Genomic DNA, 24,736 nt, shown 5'->3' on the forward strand with positions numbered 1-24,736 from the left:
TCAAACAGTACTCTATACTTTGTGTGTCTTTGTGGATGCAGTCTGTTGAAATCTTTACTTAGTATATACTAAATTTATCTTCTGTATATAAAGATAATTGAAAATGAATCGATGTGAATGGGATGGGAGAGGGAGTGGGAGATGGGATGGTTGCGGGTGGGAGGGAGGTTGTGGGGGAAAAAGCCACTATAATCCAAAAGTTGTACTTCAGAAATTTATATTTATTAAATAAAAGTTAAAAAAAAAAGTGGGAACATTGACGAAAGGCTGGAGGCCACCCACCTTCTTCTTTTACAATTGGGCAGAATGAAACTGCATTTGAAAAGAGTTGGGCAGGGTCCCAATCATAAGGTCAGGATGGTCCTGGAACAGACCTTGGTACTTCAAAAAGTTCATTGGAAAATGTACTTTACAAGTGGGGGCATTGGCACAGCAGGTTAAGCCACTGCTTGTGATGCCAGCTCCCATATTGGAGTCCTCACTGCTCCAGTTCCAATCCTAATGCACCTACTGATGCAGCAGAGATGGCCCAAGTCCTTGGGCTCCTGCCACCTAAGAGGGAGACCAGGTTAGAGTTCCTGGCTTCTGGCTCCAGCATGGCCCAGCCCTGGCCACTGTAGCCATTTGAGGAGTAAACCAGCAGTTGGGAAATCTTTCTCTCTCTCTTTATCTGTCTCTTTGCCTTTCAAATAAAATAAATCTTTAAAAGAAAATGCAACTAAAAGAAGTTTATATAGTGCCCCAAAACATTGAGATCCAGGCATAGTTTCTCTGAATGTGCATTTTCCATGACCTTTTTGAAGACCTCTTTGGCCCTTACCCTCATGGTCTTCTTAGAGCCCTCATGTTTGCTTTCCTGGCCTTAAAATCAGAGTCTCAGGAACCCACACCCAGGGTGGAAGGTCGTTCAGACCCACGTGTGCTCTGTGGCTATTGCACCTTCTAGATTCTGATCCACTGCATCTGCTGTTCCCCCTGCCTAATACCTTCCCCACCTGACACCAACTCAACTCAAGACCTTGAGGTTCATGATGATTGACACACGGAGCATCTGGCTTCATCTTGGGACACTGGGTCACCTGTGTCATAGCAGCCATGCTGCCTGTCACCTCAGAGCACTTGTATGTGTTGCTCCTTGCCTTGAACTTAGTCAACTTCCACATTTGTCAGAGCTGAGCTCAAAGAGCCTTTCACTGACACCACACACACAGATCCACGCACATGTACACACACTGTTCTCCCATGCCCACTCATGTCCTTGTAATTCATTAACTGTCCAAGAAGCAAATTCAGGTCTGTCCCCATCTCTGACCCCTAAGTACCATGAGGCCAAAGAGATACACCTGTCTTGTTCCCCACTGTACCTCCCAGCACCTGGAATCGCTCTTGGCTCAAAGGCACTGGTTAGTTGTGGAGTGTGAGCAACAGCTCAGAGGTCACGTCCACCACGGAAGCTGACCACACAAGACGGCTGCTCCCTCTTTTGTCTCCCTAGCTCCTCATCCTCCTCAGCATCTCCACTGCCCTTGATCACTTCATCTTTCCATGCTTGAGTTTTGCTGACTGCCCTGCACACTCAGGCCAGGCATCTGTCCTCTTACCATCCAGCTCATGGAAGCAATGCCTGCACAATGCAGAACGAAGCTACAAGCCACAGCGACAAATGGCTGAACTTCCATCCCGCCCCAGTCCCTAACAGCCCTGGCCTCTGGGTGCCCGCTCTCTCCTGGTATTCCTCCTAATGATGCTTGGGTGAAAATCCGCATGCAGGGTTCCAGTGATGGGGCCCAAGGTTCAAGGAGCGATCGCTTTTATTGATGCAGAACCTAACACAGAGGTGGGGAATGGAAGCTGCGATTCGCAGCATTTGTCTCTGCTGCTCCTCCTGATTCTTCCTGCCTCTGTGCCAGCAAAACAAGCCCACTTCTGCTTCCTTTTCCCATTTACAAGATTGGCTTCCTGGGCTTCAGCATCCCTTTAGCTGCCAGTTCCCACACTGCTCACGGACCACAATCCCTGGGGAGCTTGTTACAGATGCCTGTGCCTGGTCTCCGCCTCCTGAGTGGGGCGGTCTTGGAGCTGGGGTTCAGGCATCTGAGTTTGTAACAGGCTCCCAGGGGAGAGTGGGTGTCAGCCAGGTCAGAGGGTCCCTGACCGCCCAAGGCCACCGTCCAACCCCCCACCCCACGGCACTTGGCTGCACACACCCTCCTGCAGGCGGTCCTATGCGTGTTGGTCCCTCCTCCCTCAGCTCCTGCATCTCCTCTCTGCCCGACAGTAGTTGAATGTAAAGTGAGATGTGTTCCCTCTCTGCCAGCTTTGCAAGCGGCCTCTTGTTGGCATGTGATTTATGAACTTTCACACTAGAGCAGTAAAATTAGATGCTGATGGGAGAACATTAGCATCCCATGTGCGCTGAGTTCATGGCTTAACATGCTGGGGCGTCGGAGTCAGGTCTCTGAGCATGAATCTTGGCTGGTGAGAGCCTCAGGAACCACGTGGCCATGTGACCGTGGCAGATTACAAGAGCCTGCAGAGTCTCATCATAAAACGGGGATGAGAATAAATGGAGGGCCACAGGTTTGGTGTTGAAGGCCTGAAGTCCCAAGATGGACTACCTGGATTCAAACCCTGGCTGTACTGCTCGCTAACCACCTGACCCGGGCAGGTGACTGGTGAGGCTCGTGTCTCCATGTTCCCAGCTGTCAACTGGGAGCAATGATGGTACTCACCTCAGAGGATCCTAGCCAGGCTTCCGTGGGCTCCTCGATGGAAGACCCTTAGAGCTGTCAATGCTAGCTCTTGAACCTAACCATGACAGGAGCTGTGGGAACTAAACACAACGGCACGCGGAGAACGTTAGCACAGAGCCCGGCGCGGGGCCAGCCCTTGGCCATTGTTAGAGTGGATCACTTGACTGAGAATGCGCTTTCCCACCACTTCTGGTTCATTCCTGTCCATTAGGTCCTAGGTTAAAAGGCACCTCCATCTAGAAGCCAGCCTGGTTTTCCCTTCTCCTCCCCTGTAGCATTTATCACAGGTAGCATTTATCAGTTTTAATTGATTGTTTATTCGGTTACAAGCAGTCTTTAATTAGCCAGAGAAGTCAGGCTGGCAGTCAGGAGCTAGGCAGTAGCAACTGTCTGCAACAGTTGGTTCTACATGGGGTGGGGGAGGGTCTGGCCAAGTAGCTGAGAGAGGAGAGCAGTCCAGACAGCCAGCCGGCAACCATCACCAGCTAGGTCATCGCCAGCTGGGCCTGGGTATGGCCAGAGCTGGGCCGGCTCTCACCAGCCAGCCGTGCTGTCCTATTGAACAGTTTCACAGAATGTCAGCATCAGATAAGGGTGCTCAGGGACCTTGGTGGAACAAGGCAGAAACCAGACCCCCCTGTAATCATGTCTGAGCCCGGATAGAACAGGCGCATTGTTCAGGGCACAAAGCACCAAGCGTCCCCTTCCCTGGTTTACCTAGTAAAGTTCAGCCTCTCTCATCCTCTCTCTCCTTCCGATGATACTTGCTGAGATGCCAAGGCATGGACTTGCCCTCCCCTCTGGACAGCCCCCATCCAGTGCAGGTTTTCTAGAACTCTTCCCAGCAGCATCTAGCATGGGCCTCAAGCCCGTGAGAAATGCGTTCCAGCTCCCTCTCTCTTTTTTTTTTTTTTTTTTTTTTTTGACAGGCAGAGTGGACAGTGAGAGAGAGAGACAGAGAGAAAGGTCTTCCTTTGCCGTTGGTTCACCCTCCAAAGGCTGCCGTGGCTGGCACACCGCACTGATCCGAAGGCAGGAGCCAGGTGCTTCTCCTGGTCTCCCTTGGGGTGCAGGGCCCAAGCACTTGGGCCATCCTCCACTGCCTTCCCGGGCCACAGCAGAGAGCTGGACAGGAAGAGGGGCAACCAGGACAGAATCCGGCGCCCCAACCGGGACTAGAACCCCGTGTGCCGGCGCCGCAAGGCAGAGGATTAGCCTAGTGAGCCACGGCGCCGGCCTCTAGCTCCCTCTTACTGAGATGGCCTGTGGTTCTGTGGTGGGAGGCTGCCTCACTGTGACAAGCCATGAACAGATCCAGCTGCAGGTGTCTGGTGGTCTCTGGCTGGGGGTCATTGATACAGGGCAAGACCCCAGCTCACCTAACTGATATTGACAGCCTTAAACAAATACTCTGAAGGCTCACTTCGGCCTCCCAGCCCCCAGATTAATTTCTAGTTTACTAGATCGTAAAGCTCACCGCAAGCAGCAGTCTGATGGATCTTATCTTCCTGCCACACAGCGCCAAGCCTGGCACATCCTAGGTGCTTTGAGTGAGTGCAGGAAAATGCCGTGGTACGGATCATGTTTGTCCGTGTGCCTGAGGCTCATGGCGTGGCGTCCGCCCCACTGGGAGAGCTCAGTGTGGGTTGCATGGGTGTTGTGCCCTGGGTGCTGGAGCTGAGACCATGGCAGTGCCTGCCCTTGGAGGAGTCTACGCTTCTCAGGGAGGGGAAGAGGATTTCGCTGTCAGACGCGCACGCCCCGCTGTGACTTGCAGCGTGCAGAGGATGAACAGAGGGCATCAGTCCGTCCCAGCGGGGAAAGCCAGGGCAAGCAATTGGGAACGGGACCAACTGCGTCATAGGCTCTAAGAGACGCAGTGGCCTTTGGGAGAAGGAAGGCGGGAAGAGGGCATTTCCTTGGGAGGCTTTGGAGCGGGGCATGCTCAGAGCAGGATCTGAAGTCCCTAGGTGGCTAGGGACGACCCGGGCTGGGCTTGTGGTCGGAGTCATGCTTCAGCTCTGGCTGTCATTCAGGAGGAGCTGGGAGCCCCTGAGAGTTGTTGAGTGCACGAGGAATGCAGGAAGACGGTGATGGGACTGCTACAAGGGTCTGGCGAATTCAAATGCTAGCGCTGGTTCTTTTGTAGTGCCTGCTCCGTGCCGTGTGCTCATCCGGGTATTCTACAGGAAGTGGCTTTCAGGAGCTTAAGCTAAGTGTAGTGATGATCCCCAGTTTGCCAGGAGCGAAGCTGAGGCACAGAAGGGTTCAGTAACTTGTCCCAAAAGACGGAGAGAGGAAGTGGTGGGGCCGGGTCTCACGCTCGGGCTCTCCGGCTGTGGGATTTGTGCTCGTAACCACGACAGCCCCCGGCCCCTCGCAGTCTTCCTCGCTGTGCCTCTCAAGCTTGTGAGTCTCTGGTGGGAATGCAGGTTCCCAGGCCCCTCCCCCGGGCGTGTCAGTCAGCCAGCAGTGGTCAGGTCAGTTCAGATGCCGTGTGCTGCTCTTAGCAGCATGAAGCACAGTGCAGCTTGGTTGGCTAAGATGTTCATTCTCTAAGCAGATGGGGCAAGGCGTGTCCAGGGCCCATCCTGCAGCTCAGACGTGGTGGGATCTTTGCATCTTCTTGCTGTCCTCTGCTGCGGGCTCTTATCCAATGCCCTTGACCTCCATGGCTGCAGATGGCTGCTCCTGCTTGAGACATCAGCCACGCACAGAGACAGGGAAAGGGGCGACTTGTCCCCGTCAGGGAGGATGTGCTCCCTGACAAACCCCCGATCCCAGCGCCAAAATGGAGGCACAGGCGCATGCCCGTTGGCCCTGAAGTGGAGCAGCTGGGCCAGCAAGAGACAAGGAAGGAGAGATCCTATCCCCAGCACCCACCCCCGCCCTGCCCCACCCCTGCAGAGGGCTGGTGCCTGAATTCTCAAATGCCAGTGTGCAAGAGAATGTCCTGGAAAAGCTGTCAAAAACGCAGCTGTAACAATATCCAGACGTTGCCTGAGATGTGCGCATCAGAGTGGCTGGGCACCACCAAGTTTGAACCCTCCTGGACAGGAGAAGGGGGAGAGAGGAAGGAAAGCTGTCAGCAGCCAGGTCTGGGTGGGGCAGGTGCTCCACAGGCCTGAGGAAAAAGCAGCAGAACCCAGGGGTGGGGAGGAGAGGTGAGTGTGGAAGGAGGGCCCGGTCTACCCGCTGGTTCTGATTTTCCCTGGTGGTGAATCCCCAGGTTCGTGCAAGTTGCTTTTCTGTTACTTGGAACTGTTTGCTTACAAGACCCATGCTTTGGCTGTAGTTTAAGCTAAGAAGAGGCTTTATTCAGGATATAGGAACTAATGGAAAATTGAGGGCAGTGGTGCAGCCAGATCTCAGAGTGAGACTGAAGCAGAAGCTAGAATTGTTTTAGGGTTTCCTGCACATTGACAACTCATAGTGTGGTCCAAGGACCATAGCCACCACCCTGGAGCCTTGGAAGGGCAACTCCTCCTCCCCACTCAGAACTGGTGGGGGAGAATCTGCATTTTAGAGACACCCAGAGATGGTCTGGGCACATGTGACCGCTGAACCACCTGCCTTTTACAGAAGCAAAATCCACACCAGCTCTGAGCATCTTAGTCCCAGCGCCTAATCCAGGCCAGGTGAGACACCCCTGCCAGGTGTCTGCCACTGGACCAGTGCACAGAGGCAGAGAGGGGGTGTGGTCAGGGAGTTTGGTAGCCGAGGCTCATCCCTAAGGACAGGGGGACAGTTGGGCTGACTATGATTGGCAGCACATGAAAAGGACCCCTAGAGGCCGGCACCGCGGCTCAGTAGGCTAATCCTCCGCCTGCGGCGCCGGCACACTGGGTTCTAGTCCCAGTCAGGGCACCAGATTCTGTCCCGGTTGCCCCTCTTCCAGGCCAGCTCTCTGCTGTGGCCCGGGAGTGCAGTGCAGGATGGCCCGAGTGCTTGGGCCCTGCACCCGCATGGGAGACCAGGAGGAAGCACCTGGCTCCTGGCTTTGGATCAGCACAGTGCGCCAGCCGCAGCGGCCACTGAGGGGTGAACCAACGGCAAAGGAAGACCTTTCTCTCTGTCTCTCTCTCACACTGCCCACTCTGCCTGTCAAAAATTTTAAAAAAGGACCCCTAGGAACAGTCTAAGAGAAGGAGGTGGATGTCCTCAGAAGAGAAGTCCACGTTTCCAGCTGTCTGGTAATCAAGAACCCTAGGTGTGAATCCCACATGCGTACAACAGTGGGAGATCAGAATATGCGATGGTGCAGTGACAGCGCAATCAGTAAGGAATATTTACAGATCAATGAGGGGAAAAGTAAAAATTCCGATAGGAAAAGGAGAGCTAATAGCAGACACAAGCATTCACCGAAGTAGGTATTTGAATGGGTAAAAAATGCTGAAGAACAGTTAATTCCCACTAATTATAAAGAAATGCAAAATTAAGCGACAATGATCTCATTTTGTTCTGTGATAGCCAAAGGAGAGAAAGCAAATTAGTTCCATTTTCTCAAAGGATCCTATAACTACCATTCACCAAGCAACAAGACCTCCACACTACTTTGCCCCAGTTCTTCAACTTAAAGACGTGCAACCAAAGACATTAAGGATAAGTTAACACTTCTGGGTAGCTGTTATTTATAAAAGTGAATGCCAGAGCAGGTGTTTGGCATGGTTAAGGTGCTGCATGGGACACCTGCATCCCATAGTGGAGTGCCTGGATCAGGTCCCACCTTGGCTTCCCATTCAGCCCCCGGGAAGCAGCAGGTGACAGCTCATGTCCCTGCCGCCCATGAGAGACCTGGATGGAGCTCCAGCTCCTGGCTTCGGCCTGGCCCACCTTTGGCTGTTGCAGGAATTGGGAAAGTGAACCAGTGAATGGAAGATCTCTCTCTGTTGCTGCCTTTCAAATAAATATAAATAAATAATTTAAAATAAAAAGTAAATATCTAGAAATATCCTCAGTGTCCAGGAAAGGAAAATGACTGATTAAACTATGCTACACCCAAATGATGGCATATGATGCAGCCGCTAGAAATTGATGTTTTGGGCAAATGGTAACACAACTAAATGCTTCAATGTGGCAAAATTGTTTAATTTAAAAAGAAAACAAATGATTGATGCTCTGAACCCAGTTTGATACTTTTAAAAAAAGATTTATCTATTTATTTGAAAGGCAGATTTACAGGGAGAGGGAGAAAAGAGAGAGCAAGATCTTCCATGCATGGGTTCACTCTCCAAATGGCTGCAACAGCTGTGGCTGGGCCAGGCTGAAGCCAGGAGCTTCTTCCCAACCTCCTACTTGGGTGGCCGGGGTCCAAGTCCTCGGGCTATCCTCCACTGCTTTCTCAGGCACAGCCAGGTCTCGAACTGACATCATATGGGATGCCAGCATCCCAGGTGGTGGCTTTACCCACTACGCCACAACACTGGCTCCCCGGTTTGATACTTTGATCTTTCTACAAAGAACACATGTAGCCCATCGTTAGCTCCACAGATGTTCTGTGAGCATCACCAGATTCTGCACGAGCTACTAACAGACAGTGCTGGAGAAAGACCTCTGTCATGGCTCATCCAACCCAATGAAGGCTGATAAAAATCATTAGGTAATTTCATCTCATCACAGCAGAGATCAGTGCTTTAAAAGAGAGTGTGGCTGTAGCAAGCACGTGATGTGAGGGTGTGTACTGCTGAGCTAGGACAGCGCTGGGGAGCTTTTATTTCCTTCTCTACATTTTTTGATACTTCCCAGGCTTTCTTCAATTAGTGTTTACTTTTTTATTTTGGAAAAATAATAAAAATTGTAATGAAAAGGGATTTTCTTTTTAATTGAAGAAGAGAAAGGGGAAACAAATGGGACAGGGCAGTATGGAAGGCACCTCCAGGTGGTTCACAGAAAATTCCCTTCAAAAGGAGCTGCACGGGTCCGTGTGAAGCCAGCAGATCTAAGGCACAAGGGGTATAAACTTCCGAGAAGAAGGTGTCAGTTTTCTATGAAATTCATGCAGCAGTCTCATCGCGGCTGAGTCACTGACGCCCCACGCTGCATGCCCAGGCTCAAGGAAAGCAAGGGAAATCCCCAGGAGGCAAAACCCGAACTGAAAGCCGCAGCAGGTGCATGGGGCCGTGAGCAACTGGGGTTCTGTTGGGGTTCTGATCTCAACAGCGGCAGGGGATGAGGCCCCGAGTGCATACAAAAGTCAGAAATGAGACCCCCCCCCCAACCTAAAGCCACAGCCCTTGCTCCATGCTCAGTGAAGAGGGGCTGGATGCAAATCATGCCTGTGCAAGCAGCACCTCCCAGCCACAGCTGTGGGTCTTTCCAGCCCAGTGGACCTGAGGTCTGGATTGTCCCCACTGACTTCACTGCTGCACGGGTGCACTGGTCCCCAAGGCCAATGCCACTTGTTATGCCGCCCCTGAACCCAGATGAATGATTTGTCACTGCGGGTAACGATGCGAGCTAGCATCAGCTCGTGAGTGAGCCCAGATCTCAGGTGTTTCGTTCTCCTCGAGTCGTCATTAGGGAAATGCAGATAACAACCACACCCAGGCATCACCTCACTCCGGCTGGAATGGCTGCTCTCCAGAAATCAAACAATAACAGATGCTGGCACTGTTGTGGAGAAGAGGGGACCCTAGGACACTGTGGATGGGAATGCAAGTTGGTACAACTGTTGTGGGAAACAGTATGAAGATTCATCAAAAAACTAAAAATGAACCCAGCTGACCCACTTCTGGGAATGTATCCAAAGGAAATGGAATCAGCAGATAAAGGAGATCCCTGCGCTCCCATGTTTACAGCAGCCCAATTCACAATGGTAGATAGGGGATTAACCTAGATGTCCACCAACCGATAATTGGATAAGCAGAGTGTGTGTGTGTGTGTGTGTGTGTTCTATATATGTGGAATATTGCTCAGCCATAAAAAATGAAATCCTAACATGTACAACAAAATGAATGAAACTGAAGGTCATTATGTCAGCCAGCGCCACGGCTCACTAGGCTAATCCTCCGCCTGCAGTGCCGGCACCCTGGGTTCTAGTCCCGGTTGGGGCGCCGGATTCTGTCCCGGTTGCTCCTCTTCCAGTCCAGCTTTCTGCTGTGGCCCGGGAGTGCAGTGGAGGATGGCCCAAGTGCTTGGGCCCTGCACCCGCATGGGAGACCAGGAGGAAGGACCCAGCTCCTGGCTTCGGATCAGCGCAGTGCGCCAGCTGTAGTAGCCATTTGGGGAGGTGAACCAAAGGAAGGAAGACCTTTCTCTCTGTCTCTCTCTCACACTGTCTAACTCTGCCTGTCAAGAAAAAAAAAAAATCATTATGTCAAGTGCAGTAAGCCAGACCCAGAAGGATAAATATCACGTTTTCTCTCGTTTGTGGAAGTTCATATATAGAGACGATTAAACATCTCCTGGAGTCTTTTTTTTTTTTTTAGATCTATTTTATTTATTAGAAAGGCAGAGTTACAGAAAGAGAGAGGTCTTCCACTGTTGATTCATTCCTCAAATGGCTGCAACGGCCTGTTCTGGGCAAGGCTGAGGCCAGGAGCCGGGAGCTTTTTCTTGGTTTTCCACGTGAATGCAGGGGCCCAAGACCTGGGCCATCCTCTGCTGCTCTCCCAGGCACACCAGCGAGAGCTGAACTGAAAGTGGAGCAGCCAGCCGGGACTGGAACTCATATGGGATGTGGGCACTGCAGGCTGGCGGCTTAACACACTGTGCCACAACTCCGGCCCCATCCTCGAGTCTTTACCAGAACAATAGTCTAAGCTCCAAGGTCACCGCTAACATACCTTTTCACCGACGTCTGAGAGCTGGAGAGCGGGGAACTGACCAGGTCAGGGCCCCAGGACTACTGAGTGATGAGACAGAAGTTGCTGCAGGGTCAGTCTGGCCTCCCACACCCTCCACCTCCACTCACACAGGAACCCCAGAGGGGCCGAGGGCGTCACTGTCAGCAGCAGCCTCCCAGGGGTCAAGGCCACCAGGAGCCTTTCCCTGGCGTGTCTCTGCAGGCCCTGCCGTTCACAGAGGATCCTGGGAAGAAGCCAAGGTGTGGGGAGGGGAGGTATGGGTCGGCCCTGATAAAGCCAGCATGGGGGCTCCGCAAGCTGCCATCCAGAGACTGAGTTCCAGAGACCTGCGAGGCTCTGGTGCTTCTGTGTTTCACATCCAGTGCCACCTTCTCCCTGAGGCCAAACTGCACTGTCGTACTGAAGATCGCACGTCCCAGCCTCCGGGAATTCTCCGTGGCGTTTCGCTGCGTGCACCTCTCCCAGTCAGCGTGTTGGCTCCATGACAACAGGGGATTTTGTCTCCAGCCTGGCACACAGAAGGTGCTTAATACGTAGTCGGTGAGAAAATTAAAGAATAAATGAGAAGAGCAACCACAGCTTGGCATACCTGATCTCCGGTCCTCACAGCAGCCCTGAGAGACGGGAATGAAAATCGTTCCCCTTCTACAGATGGAGAAACTAAGGCACGGGAAGGAAGGGCCTGCTCTGGAGCGAGCCCCGCCTGGCCTAATGGCCGTCTACCCTGGGGCAGTTCACGCGTCTGATTTGTCCCAACCTGAAAAGAATCCCTGCGATTAGGCACCTGCTTCCCTTTGCTATGTATAACCTGCCCGCACGCGGTGCTTCCCGCTGCCTCCCAGTGACATCAAAGGCACTGGCGACAAAAGTGAAAAGAGACAAACGGAACGGTATCAGATATTAAGCCCTCTGAGCATCAAAGGAGACCACGAATGACAAGGCAAGCCATGGAACAGAAGTTTGCAAGTCACGTCTCTGCAAAGGGTTAAGATCGGGGATACTGCCCGGCTTCTCTCTGCTGTGACTTGCCCGGGAAGGCGGGGGCAGAGGGCATTTAGGAGAAGCAGCCAAGCTGGTCTCCAGGGAGGCGGAGGGAGGGTCAGGAGGTTGTGGCACCTGGCAATGGCCTTCCTGAGGGTTCTGGGGACCCCGTGAGCTGACCTGCAGGGAAGGCCTGGCCTCTTGGGTGCAAAGGCATAGAGCAGAAAGTTGGGAGCTTTGGTTAGTGTTACCCAGCAGCCTGGGCTTAAGCATTGAGCATCCTGTGTCCTGGGAAACTCTCCAGTCCCAGACAAGCAGGGACAGTTGGTCACCCAGGGGCCTGAGCATTCCCAAAGTTTGGTGGGGGGGCCAGAGCTGTGGTGTAGCTGGTAAAGCCACCACCTATGGTGCCGGCATCCTGGCTGCTCCACTTCTGATCCAGCTCCCTGCTAACGCACCTGGGAAAGCAGTGGAAAATGGCCCAAGTGCTTGGGCCCCTGCACCCACATGGGAGACCTGGAAGAAGCTCCTGGCTCCCGGCTTCGGATCTGCACAACTTCTGCCACCACAGCCATCTGAGGAATGAACCAGCAGATGAAAGACCTCTCTCTCTCCCTCTCTCTCTGCCTCTGCCTCTCTATAACTCTGCCTCTCAAATAAATGAATTAATCTTAAAAAAAAAAAAAAAGAAAGTTTAGTGCCCCAGTCGAGCCCTGTTCAGCGGGAGGAGCTGATGTTCTTTGTGAACTCACTGCAGCATTTCCTGTGCTGCTGGACTCGCACCCTAACCTTGGCAACATGACAGTGACTGTCCTCATTCACGGGAGAAAGCCGAGGCTCAGGGAGCTTCCATAGCCGGCCTGTGGTCACCCATGTGGTCATTGACTGACCTGTGGTTTTGTATCAATGTATCTGAACAGCAGTGTATCTCAAAGCCAATGAGAGTGCCCTCAGCCAACAGACAGTCCCCTAAATTTGTGACCGAACTTGAGGGTAGTTGATCACATCTGTTGTGATCACGTATTGTGTGCTTTTGGAACTGTGTGTACCTTTCAAAATGTCCTCCAAGATCTTGCATGATGATTTAGTTCAATGATGGCACTGTGTGCCCAGGAGCATCTGGAACCAGCTCAGGAGGTCACTTTGATAATAGGAAGCAAATGTTTGTTGTTGGAGGAATGAAGAAAGTCCCAAGTTCTTGCAAGGCGACCCCCAAGAAGGGCACAAAACGTTTGCCTGCTGAGATACGTGGAGAAGGATGGCCATGCTGCTGGCTCTCAGGCTCAGGTGAGTATCCCAGTCCTCTGCATGGCACTCCCAGAACGCGAGCCTCGGCAGACCAAGGGCTTACCCGTGACGAGTTCCCAGGTCGCTGCCGTGCTGCTGGCTGGGGACCATGCGCTGAGAACTAAGCAGAGCGAGCGGAAGCTGGAACAACAGCCACGTGCCATGGCGTGGGTGACAGCGTCGCTGCGAGAGGCAGGTGCGGCTGATGCACGCAGCAGAGAGACTTGGTCCAAGCCGGGACATCAGGGGGCACCAGTTGTCGACTCTTCCTGCTGACTTTAAACAGAGGGCAGCTGACTTCCTTCAGCACCTTTCCACTGAGAAATGGAAATCCAGATTTGACTCAGACACCAAATACGGAGCCCAGGTGTGACCCGAGAGACATCAGAGTGATGGCAGTCAGGAACCTAGACGTCCAACATCCCAGCAGAGCACTGTCAGTAAATATCAAATAAAATACTGAAGGGATATGGGAGCATTGTGCCGTCATGTGCTTACTGGGCAGCACTTTCTCATGTGTAAAATAATGGTGCCTCTTTCAGTCTGTAACATCTTAGGTACAGAAAACGTATAGCACCTTAAACCTGCAGTCTGGGTCCTATTGCTTGGGGCAAAGCCAAAATAGGTGATGAAGTGAAGCTTCCGTTGATTTAAATTAATACCAATGTATTCTGTCAATAGAGTGGGAACGATGTCGAAGCTGGTGGCTGGGTGACAGAAGGTTGGGGAACAGACGATGAAAGTGACTCTCAGAGTTGTCACCCGGGTCTCTAGCCTGAGGACTCACCCAGGGAGCAGCCCCCACTGCTGACATGCACCCCTCATTTGAAGGCAATCTCCATGGGACTTCAGACTCTGATAATATCAAGGAAGAAAGAAAATACTCCCAAGCCCCAAACCATAAACTCAATTAACAAAGAAGTCCCAAAAAATTTTATAAGCAAAAAAAGAACTTCTAGCCCTATATCTTTTATCTTACAATGATATTTCATATTAGGTCTCTTTTGCATTTTTTTAAAGATTTATTTGTTTGAAAGGCCAGAGCTGCACCGACCCAAAGCCAGGAGCTTCATCTGGATCTCCCAGGGGCCCAAGGACTTGGGTCATTCTCTGCTGCTTTCCCAGGCCACAGCAGGGAGCTGCTTCGAAAGTGGAGCAGCTGGGACTCAAACCAGTGCCCATAGGGAATGCCAGCACGGCAGGCCGGGGCTTTAACCTGCTGCGCCACAGTGCTGGCCCCTCCATAAACTTTTTGAAGAGTCCATGGGTGTGCGTGCACACACGCGCGAGTGCACATACACATTTGTAAAATTTATGCTGAGAAGAATTTAAGTAGACTAATTTTGCCCAAAATTCCTTTCATCAGTTCCTTTCTGGTAGTCTGTTAGGGTTTTGTGTTAGAGCTTATGAAGTGCCTAACAATAAAATAGTTATAAAAATGGAGCCAGCACTGTGGTGCAGCTAGTCAAAGCCCTGGCCTACAGTGCCAGCATCCCATATGGGCACCAGTTCAAGTCCCAGCTGCTCCACTTGCAAACCAGCTCCCTGCTGATGTGCCTGGGAAAGCGGTGGAAGATGACTGAAGTGCTTGGACCGCTGCACCTGCATGGGAGACCTGGAAGAAGCTCCTGGATCCTGGCTTGGGATCGGCTCAGTTCTGGTCGTTGCGGTCAATTGGGGAATGAACTAGCGGATGGAAGACCTCTCTCTCTTTTTCTCTCTCTTTCTCTTTCAAGTAAATAAAAGAAATATTTAAAAAATGCATATGCTATAAATTATAGGGGCATTTCTTCTCCACTTTTGTGTAGTTCCAGAGCTCTATCTCGGCATTGATTCTCCAGATTTTTCTTTTTTGGTTAAAGAATGGCTGCCACAGATCCACGCATCACATCTTCACCTTCGTGTGTCCAAGGACAGGAACTGGGGCAGCCAGGACAGAATGAGCTTTCTTCAACTGCTTCTCTTTCTGTTCTTTTTTATTTTTTAATCAGGGAGGAAAATCTTTCATAGAGGCCTCCCCAGGGATGCCCTCTAGTGTTTCATCGCCCAGACCTGGGCCATGTGGTCATCTCTCAGCAGCAAAGGAGCCTGGGAAGCAAGCGAGCTTGTTCACCCGCAGCAACGCAAGATAGAAAGGGGTGGGTGTTGTGGTGGCCACACCCCGTTTCAGAGTGCCCATTTGAGTCCTGGCTCTCTGCTTCCAGACAAGCTTCCTCGTGTGCATCCTGGAAGGAAACAGATGGTGGCCAGGTGCTGGGATTCCTGCCACCCACATGGCCACATGGGAGACCAGATGGAGTTCCTGGCTCCTGGCTTCAGCCTGGTCCAGCCCTGGCAGTTTTGGGCATTTGGGGAGTAAACCAGCAAATGGAAGATTCTCTCTCTCTCTCTCTTTCTCTCTCTCTCTCTCTCTGTCACTCTGCCTTTGAAATAGATAAATCATTTAAAAAAAGAAGTTAAGCGAAAGGAGTAACTATGGAGCCTTCATATTACGAAAATTAGTAACCACCATATCTTTTAGTTTCAGCTCCAGAGTTTGTTTTTGAACATGGCTATCAAACTTATCTGCCCACGGAAAGTAATGAAAACCAGACAGCCACCGTCATCTCCCTCCCTGCCAAGACACGCACCAAAAAGCCAGCGACCCCACCTGCCCAGCGGAGGCTCAACTGTTGCTATCCAGGTAATGGCAGTGTGACATCCTCTGGGGATGGTAGAGGATGTGACATTGAAATCATATTGCAGGGCTCGTGAGTTCTCATGAATGGACGCAGGTGTGCGCCACATTGCCTGGCCCCAAACCAGAGCCCATGGCATTGCCATGAGCACGTGTCCTGGTCATTCCCAGGCTTTCACAGTCACAGGAACTGAGGGCACTGACGTTGGGGCACAGCAGGGTGAACTTCCACCTGTGACATTGGCATCCCATATAAGTTCTGGTTCAAGTCCTGTCTGCTCAACTCTCAATCCAGCTCCCTGATAATGCACCTGGGAAAGCAGCAGAAGATGGCACAAGTGCTTGGGCCTCTGCATCCTCAGGGGAGACCCAGAAGAAGTTCATGGCTCCAGGCTTCAGCCTTTGTGGCCATTTGGGGAATGAATCAATGGATGGAAGATCAATTGCTCTCTCTCTTTTTCTCTCTCTCTCTTTCTCATCCTCCCTCCCTCCCTCTACCTTTTAAATAAAATAAATAAATCTTTAAAAAATTGAAAAAGAAATAAATGAAACTGGGAACTCCAGGCCTCTGGGAATGTCTCCAAGAAGACATCCAAGATTATTTTTTCTATCCTTACTTCTGTTTGTTTTAAACTTTTTATTTGAAAGTCATTTCAGACTCACAGAAAGGTTGCAAAAACAGCACCAAAAGTCCCCTCTTTCTCCTCCATCTGGAGTGCCAGTGTTAACATTTACAGTATTCGCTTTGTCAGTCTTTTTATGTCCACCCGTGTTCTCCCCCAAATCACTGGAGCATGAATTGCAGTCATGGCTCCTTTTACTGCCCAGCACCCCAGCGTGTGTATCCTAGACAGAACATTCTTCTCTGTAACCACAGTCATCAAGATCAAGAAACTAAGGTTCATGCTACTCATCAGATCTGCCGGCATATTCAGAGTCCACCAACCGTCCCCTCTTGTCCTGTCCAAAACAACAACAACAACATTCCCTCCTGGTGCAGGCTGCGGCTGGGATCACTGATTGCAACAGTGTTTATGTGTCTTTTTCCTTTCATCAGGGACAGTTAAGGTTTTGTCTTGTGTGAACTTGGCATTTTTGAAAAGCATAGCCAGTTGTGCTGCGGGATGTACCTCATTTGGGTTGTGTGACATGATTGCATGGGGGTTTTGGTGGAAGCCCAAGACTGGTGTTGTGTTCTTCTTGGTGCATCATGCCCAGAGCCCCACAAGATCTGTTCATCCTCTTGCTTGTTTACTTCTCTCACTTGGCTCAGAAGTTTCTGCCAGTTTTCCCCCACTAAAGTTACGATGTTTCCTTTTTTTTTTTTTTTTTTTTTTCTTTTGACAGGCAGAGTGGACAGTGAGAGAGAGAGACAGAGAGACAGAGAGAAAGGTCTTCCTTTACCGTTGGTTCACCCTCCAGTGGCCGCGCGGCGCACGGTGCTGATCCAAAGCCAGGAGCCAAGTGCTTTTCCTGGTCTCCCATGGGGTGCAGGGCCCAAGCACCTGGGCCATCCTCCACTGCACTCCTGGGCCACAGCAGAGGGCTGGCCTGGAAGAGGGGCACCAGGACAGAACCGGCGCCCCAACCGGGACTAGAACCCGGTGTGCCTGCGCTGCAAGGGGGAGGATTAGCCTAGTGAGCCGCGGCGCCGGCCATGTTTCCTTTTCTAATTCTTCCTTCTTTACTGTTTTTAGGTTGCCAATTCAAGACTGCCTACGGCATGAAGGACATGGAGAGGCACCTAAAAATTCACACAGGTATGAGATGCTTCTTCAGCCGGGTGCCCTGAACACCTGCTCCCTGCCGGGGGCTGGGACTCTGGGTTGACTCAGAACCTCGCTGGTTGTCACAGGAATACAAATACAAATTAAACACAAACAGGATGCTGCTTTACACATGATTTTGGCAGAAAATGAAGCCATAAAATCTGGCATTGAAGGGAAGATTGTGAGCCAACCTAGCAAGTAGAAACATGAGCTGCCACTGCCGTTGTGAAAATGGGTCAGCCATGGCCAGCGCCACGGCTCACTAGGCTAATCTTCCTCCTGCAGTGCTGGCACACCGGGTTCTAGTCCCGGTCGGGGCGCCGGATTCTGTCCCGGTTGCCCCTCTTCCAGGCCAGCTCTCTGCTGTGGCCCGGGAGTGCAGTGGAGGACGGCCCAAGTGCTTGGGCCCTGCACCCCATGGGAGACCAGGAGAAGTACCTGGCTCCTGCCATTGGATCAGCGCGGTGCGCCGGCTGCAGCGTGCTGTCCGCGGCGGCCATTGGAGGGTGAACCAACGGTAAAGAAAGACCTTTCTCTCTGTCTCTCTCTCTCACTGTCCACTCTGCCTGTCAAAAAATTAAAAAAAAGAAAAAAGAAAATGGGTCGGCCACAATTCATGGAAACTGGACTGCATGTGTTTGCATTTCGAGATGTGTGCGTGTACGTGGGTGTCTGTGTGTGTACACACATGTGTATGTATGTGCGTGTGTATCTGCGTAAGTGTAGAGGAATAAGGAAAAATCATAGTAATATTATGCATTTCTTTACGTTGCATCATTGGATACAATGAGTGTGTGTTATTTTTCTGATTTTGAAAGGGAAAGTTAAATGCTTTTTTTTAAAGGGGAGAAAAAGATCAATCCAATCCAAAGGGGAAAAGTCGATTATTCTGGTGATTTTCATTTTTTTAACTTATTTTTATGTTTCCTTAGTTTTCTGCATGGGAAAAGAATTACTTTTAGGCCTTTCTTAGAGTATTCAGTGCTGCTATTTAAGACGTGTGTGAATTTGGGAGCCTCAGTGTGAGAAATGAGGGACACCACAGTGGAATCTGGCTTTGGCTTCACTTGGACCAAAGTCTGCTAGTTAGTGATTGTATTCCGATAGTATTGATTGTATTCCGATGGTTATTGATTGTATCCCGATGGTTATTGATTGTATCCCGTGGCCATGATCAATGAGTGCCTTGGTGCTTTGGGGTCACCGTCAGCCTTGGTGACGTGTCACCTGGATTTTTTCTGTCTGTCTAAATGTTAAGCTTCAAGGATCCATAAGCGTTCAACATAACAGGCAGTGAACCTCTCTCTCCCTGTGGGCAACGCTGAAGCTGTAGCGGTCGTGTTTACCATCACTAAAGCTAAGTGCTTTGAGAACTGGGGATGCCTGGGAAAACACTGCAAGAGCACGGGAGGGCAGTGAGTTCGAGTCTCCGCAGCTGACCGGAAAGCGCCCTGGCGCAGTCAGCCAGCCTGTGTCATGGGAGAGTTTCTGTAGCACGGAAGTGTCTCTTGACATCCTTAGGACCGAAAGTTAACAAGAAGGTGTCTCTCCCGAGAGGACAGCAGTGACCTTAACCTTAGCCCGTGGGGGCTACGGGGGTCCTTCCTGGCAGAGCTGGCTGACAGCCGCCCGGCTCCTGCACCCTCCAACCTCTGCCCACGTCGCAGATACAGGCAGCGACTCCAGGGCCTCTGGGGCGGCCGTCAGCCCTGGGAAGTGATGTTCCTGGGTTTTCTCGTTTGACTACTGACATTTCTAATGATAAAAGCAAAACCTTTACTAAGAGTCCTGATGAATTCTTAAATCCCAGCAGATGACAGTGATCAGCTTTGGCTGACAGTTAGTTGTGGCACTTGGCTTTTTAGGATTTGGCCAAAATGCATAGTTGACGTCTGAAGCCAGAATTGAAAAATCCAAGGTTGCAGCCCACCTGCTCCTAATCCCTTGGCCAAAAGTCAGCAGCAGTCTTTTTGGTTTACTGTGTAGCCTTTTTAATATTTTTGCCTACCTATTCTAGGACTCAAAACTTACAATCCACTTTTCTAAGTTACCACAATGTCACATTGTACCACCTCCTTGTATATGTATCACATTATACATTTTCACTGCAACTGGCTTTTTTCAGTTAACACTGGATGTCTTTCCAACACAATATGTATAGTTGTTCCGTTCTTTCGTTGTCCGAGTAGAGAATTGGGTCAATGATGTAAGGCATATTCATACAGTGAACTAATTCAGCCATCTAAAGCATGCTGTGGATATTTAATGAACTCGCATCTCATATCACAGTCTCTGGACTCAAATCCCAAACTCACTTCCATCCAGTTTCCTTCTGGTGTGCACCCTGGAAGGCTGTGATGACTCAAGTAGTTGGATCACTGCCACCCACATGGGAGATCCAGACTGAGCTCCTGGCTGCTGGCTATTGTAAGCATTTGGGGAGTGAACGAGCAGACAGACGATTGATCTCTCTCTCTCTCTGTCTCGCTGTGTCTTTCAAATAAATGATTTTTTTAAGTGGTTAGAAATGTTTTTAAAAGGGCAGTGTTTAAATTGATGTTAGCAGAGAGGTATTTTTGTGCCAAAAAAAATCTGAAAATTATGTCAGATAGTTCACAGTTGTTCACAGGCGGCAAGGTGATCCAGGCCTTGGTGAGGTCCATGTGGAGCTACTGTAACAGACCCAAACAGCAGCTCAGACAGCTGGGTTTGTGTCTGTCTCACATCGCTGTCTGGGGGTGAGCAGCTAGTGCAGGACAAGTGGGCAGCTCTGTGCCAGATCTCACAGGATCTCAAGTTACACCATTCCACTAAATGCAGGTGTGCTGCATGCCCTTACCTGCCTTCTCACACCTGTGTCTTAGTTACAGCTAAGAAGAAAGAGGCAAAACAAAACAAAACAAGCAAAAAAACCAAGCAGTTCCCTTTTTCACCATCTCTGCTATAGCGGTGACAAAACTCGTCACAGAATCCCACCTCACCACAAGTGAGGCTGAGAGATGTGGCCTTCGAGGCCTTAGTTAGCGTGTGTCTGCAGAGGAAAAAGGAGAAGCTGAGCACGAGAGACAGTTAGCAGCTTCTTCTTTTACTTAGCCATACTTTCAAATGTTATCTTAGTAGCCCTCTGTTTTTAATTAATGAGGAATCGCTGTGCATTGTGGAAAAAAATTAGAAAATGCCAATAAGCAAAATAGAACAAGGCACCCCTCCCTCCCAGCATTCCAGCTCTCTGCCAGTGGTCCATGCAGCTTTGGAGTTTTTTAAGGAAGCACTTTACTTGTGTCCTGAGGCGCTGGGCCGTAGCCTTTTCCTGTTTAATCGCGTTTCCTGCTGCTGTGTGTGTTTGAAGGAGACAAGCCCCACAAGTGTGACGTGTGCGGCAAGTGCTTCAGCCGGAAGGACAAGCTGAAGACCCACATGCGGTGCCACACGGGCGTGAAGCCCTACAAGTGCAGGGCGTGCGACTACGCGGCCGCCGACAGCAGCAGCCTCAACAAGCACCTGCGGATCCACTCCGACGAGCGGCCCTTCAAGTGCCAGCTGTGCCCCTACGCCAGCCGCAACTCCAGCCAGCTCACCGTGCACCTGCGCTCACACACCGGTGAGTGCCGCCTGTCGCCCTTGCTGCACACTTGCTCCCTGTTCACATCACGCGCACCTTGGAGGGTGCAGCCGCACCGGGAGGAAGCACGCGGGCAGTGCTGGTTCCCAGGCGGCACGCTAGGCAGCACGATAGGCAAAGACACTGAGTGTGTGACTTCCTGTGCATCTCTGTAGCTGTGACTTCGGTGCTGCGGCAGTGAAGTGTGCCCGGAGGAGATGCACTGAATGAAACAGGGCTATAAGCAATGCGTCCTTAATACATTTCCGCCTTGTGGTTAGACATTTCAGTAGCCTGTATGTACTCAGTACAGTGCAAGCACACAGCAGTGAGCGGAGAATAGCAAATTGCGTGTTGTCTTTCTGGCTGTAGGGTGATGCTGTGTAACAACTACTACAAGCTCTGCGCGGTGCATTGTGGTAAACACTGGTTGCTGTTGATGTGGCTCGGCTTAGTCACCTGCGTGGGGAAGGTTGGGTGTCCACCAACCCTGGTCTGGGATCTGCTGGCTGCGGGCTGCTCTGTGCATCTCTGATCCTCCTCCTGGGACCACGGACCAACCCAGGCTTGATCTTCTAAGATCCAGGCTAGAGGCACAGGCAAGCAAGCCCTGCTGAGGCCTCTGCTTGCATCGTCCGTAAACATCTTGTTGGCTAAAGCGAGTCGCCCAGTTGAGCCTGGTGCTAGGGATGGGAGGAAGCATCCCAAGAAAGCCAGGGGTGCAGAGAGAAGGTGGAGAACTGGGACCACAACCACGGTCCGCCTGCACCCCTCCGTCATCTGCATCTCTCTGACAGGCAGCCTGTACCCACACCCTCCCATGGCCCCACAGGTCTCCTTCAAGCGTGGGCTCAGGCTTCGAGACCAGGGCTGTGTGGTCTCCCTCAGGCGGGCTGTGTTCCTCTTCATCCCCACGATATGTGGGTGACACTGAGACAGACTGTTGTGACGATCCCATATGGAGCGGGGAGAGGGGGCGGCACCTGGGCAGAGGTCCCCAGGTTCCCCCACGTGGGACAGGCCATGTGTCTTGATGAGGCCGTGGCTCGGCTCCTTGGTTCTGCCTCTGCCTGTGGGAGCATCCTGCCATCACCCTCCTTAGCCGCTTCAGAAAAGGACTGGAAATCCACCCTTGAGGAACTTCTCAGCTGCTTCCCACCTGCTGAAAGCTGGGGGTCCTTTTATTTTACATCTTGTCTTACTCTAGGCTGGTGACAGCTTTGCCAGTAAAGCTATCTTAGAAACCTTGTGAGCTTCCCAGGCATCCATACACCAGAATCTACACCCACAATTCCTTTGGAGTTTTGCTTTTCTTTCTAAACTCAGTTACATGTGCATTTCCTAAGACATGAGACTCTGTGGGAACTAGGAGTCCTTCTGTCCAGCTGAGAGAATCCACCTGACACCAACTTAACAAAGAGTCTTACATTCAGGTCTCACATTTCTTTCTGGGTCTTTGCTCTGAGACCAATCCCCTAGACATGATCTTTGTCCCCAGGCTTTCGTCTTCCTGTGGATTCTTTCGGAGGTGACTTTGGAAATCTGACTGGCTATGCTGGCTGGGGATGAGAAACCTTATTCTACAAATCTTTTTACTTTCTCTGTTCCCTCTGAAGTCTGGCTTTGCAAATGGCAAGTTGAGTTTGGAGTCTGTCTCTTTCAGTGCCTTATCCCATGCAACTTAGAAAATACTTGCACTGTTTTACTTGGAGTTTACTCCTTCTCAAGTCCAAAACTCATTATGTGAATTTTCTGTCCTGAGTCACTGCATTTGGCAGTTTTATCAAGTGTTTGCCTTTGCATGGTGTACCTTGCCATTTGTCCAGCCTTCACTGCAACCCAATCCCAAAACCAATACGTGCTTTGGTTCTTGGTTACGGCAACATCTCATTTCTAGATACCAATATCCATGTGACTATCTGTCATGACCATGATGCAGCATCATCACAAAAAACCCACACAACTCCTTCAGCACCGCCCTGTGCCTTATCTGTCCGCGTGTCAGCCATCAGCAGCTGGCACTAGGGAGTTCTGCTGATCTTGGCTAAGCTGACTTACAAGTCCGCAGACCTGCTGGCCATGGGCTGGCTGCCCACTGGCTTGGCTGGGGTAGCCAGCTCTGCTGCACACACCTGTCATCCTTCTGGGATCAGGGGGCTAGGCCAGGAGTGACCATTATGTGGCAATGACCAAGGTGTGAGTAAGCCCCAATGACAAGTGCATTTCAAGCCATTACTGGTGTCAAGTCTACTTAATACAGCATTGGGCAAATCCAGTAACATGACTGAGCCTGTCATCATGGTCACGGCAGATCACCCTGCACTTGATGGGTGGTGAGCACACAGAGGCCCTGGCTATAGGAGTGGGAGGTGAGGACATTGCATAACCATAACTGATGCTCGAATGGTTTTCCTCAGGAATTCCCCCAGCCTGAGTCAGAGAAACTGAAGGATTCATTTATGAAATAGGCTCATTTGGACTTATAAGGATGAACTTACTACTTGTAGTGGCATCTCTAAGTTGGTCTAGAAAAGATGTATTTTAGGAAAGATGTATTTTTCTAAAAATTTAAATAGGTGCCATTTAGGGCTTCTCTTCATGGAATGTTCATGTTCCCTTTCATACAGCTGTGGCCTTGTGAAATTTTTAAATTCACAGGATCCCTCCTTTCTGCTTCCACTGATTTGATGAGCTACACCTTCAGGCATTTTCGTAGCAATCTGTACTCAAGAAAGCTCTGTAGCTTAAAAATATCAGTTGCTTATTCATTCTACAACATCACTAAAGCCTCTCTGTGCACCAGACACTGGAGATCAGGAAGTGGTCAGCAACAAACACATTAATTAGCCTTGAAGAGGTTACAGTCCAGGGACTGTCTGACCAGTGCACCTCACTTGGCTGGTGCTGTGGCACAGCAGGTTAAGCCACTTCCTGGGCTGTATCCCATATTAGAGTGCTGGTTCAAGTCCTGGTTCCTCCACTTCCAATCCAGCTTCCTTGTAATGCATCCTTGGAAGGCAGTAGATGATGGCTCAAGTGCTTGGGTCCTGCCACCCATGTGGGAGATACAGATGGAATCCTGGGCTCCTAGCCTCAGCCTGGACCAGCCCTTGGCTATGTCAGGCATTTGGGGAGTGAATCAGCAAATGGAAGACCTCTCTCTCTGTGTATGTCACTCTACCTTCCACATAAATGAAAATAAACATTTTTTAAAAAAGGTAAAAAAGACAGAGATAAAGGGATTTAAATTCTTTGCTTTCATATCAGAAACTGTTGTTAAGCTGTGTACCCTAGCAGTAAGATTTGAGTATCTGATTGTTCTGAGTTTCACTTCTGCTCTTTGCTTTAAAAAACAAAACAAAAACCTGTGACTATAATCTGGGCAGGGTTGTATAAGCAGAAAACCTACTAGAACATTCTGGATTCTTAACTTTGGGTCTACAGACATCTTCCCCCAGGAATCCATGAGTAGAATTCAGCAGGTCCATGAACTTGGATGGGAAAAAAAAATCACATCTTCAGCTGTACCGAAATTTGACATGGCCTGCAATTATGAAAATAGTCGACAGCAGTGCGTGTGAACTCGGCACCGGTAGAAGCCACAGATGTCTCCGTCACAGTGGTGGTGAGCAGATGAGAGCATCTTTCACGTTCTCTGTGAACTGCCGTGCCTACGAGACCTGCACATCCTGCTACTGCGTCAGGGAGGCCCGCACATTGCCAGCTCACACGTTTTCCCTTTTAGTGGCTTAATAACTATTTCAATATAATCGGTTTCTCTTGTATTCCTGTGATTTCACTTTAGTTTGTGCATTTGAAACATGATTCTGAGAAGGACTCCATGGGCTTCGTGAAACCACCCC

The 24,736-nt window shown here is 50.6% G+C and overlaps 1 protein-coding gene across 3 annotated transcripts in view; it reads left to right on the forward strand.

The window, feature by feature from the left end:
- The window catches only part of ZFP64 (ZFP64 zinc finger protein), an 84,838-nt gene that overhangs the window by 10,889 nt on the left and 49,213 nt on the right, over positions 1 to 24,736 (forward strand). For 2 of the 3 annotated variants that reach the window (XM_051832673.3, XM_070051683.2), the window contains exons 3-5: positions 15,348 to 15,509; positions 17,201 to 17,263; positions 20,622 to 20,873. In XM_051832673.3, the coding sequence (XP_051688633.1) occupies positions 15,348 to 15,509; positions 17,201 to 17,263; positions 20,622 to 20,873 (477 nt within the window). The remainder of the gene's footprint in view (positions 1 to 15,347; positions 15,510 to 17,200; positions 17,264 to 20,621; positions 20,874 to 24,736) is intronic. The other variant, XM_089307019.1, reaches the window with a different exon arrangement.

This window comes from Oryctolagus cuniculus, chromosome 11 (genome assembly GCF_051225735.1).
Source record: "Oryctolagus cuniculus isolate XC-2025 breed Fujian yellow rabbit chromosome 11, ASM5122573v1, whole genome shotgun sequence".
NCBI classification, from domain to species: Eukaryota; Metazoa; Chordata; class Mammalia; order Lagomorpha; family Leporidae; genus Oryctolagus; species Oryctolagus cuniculus.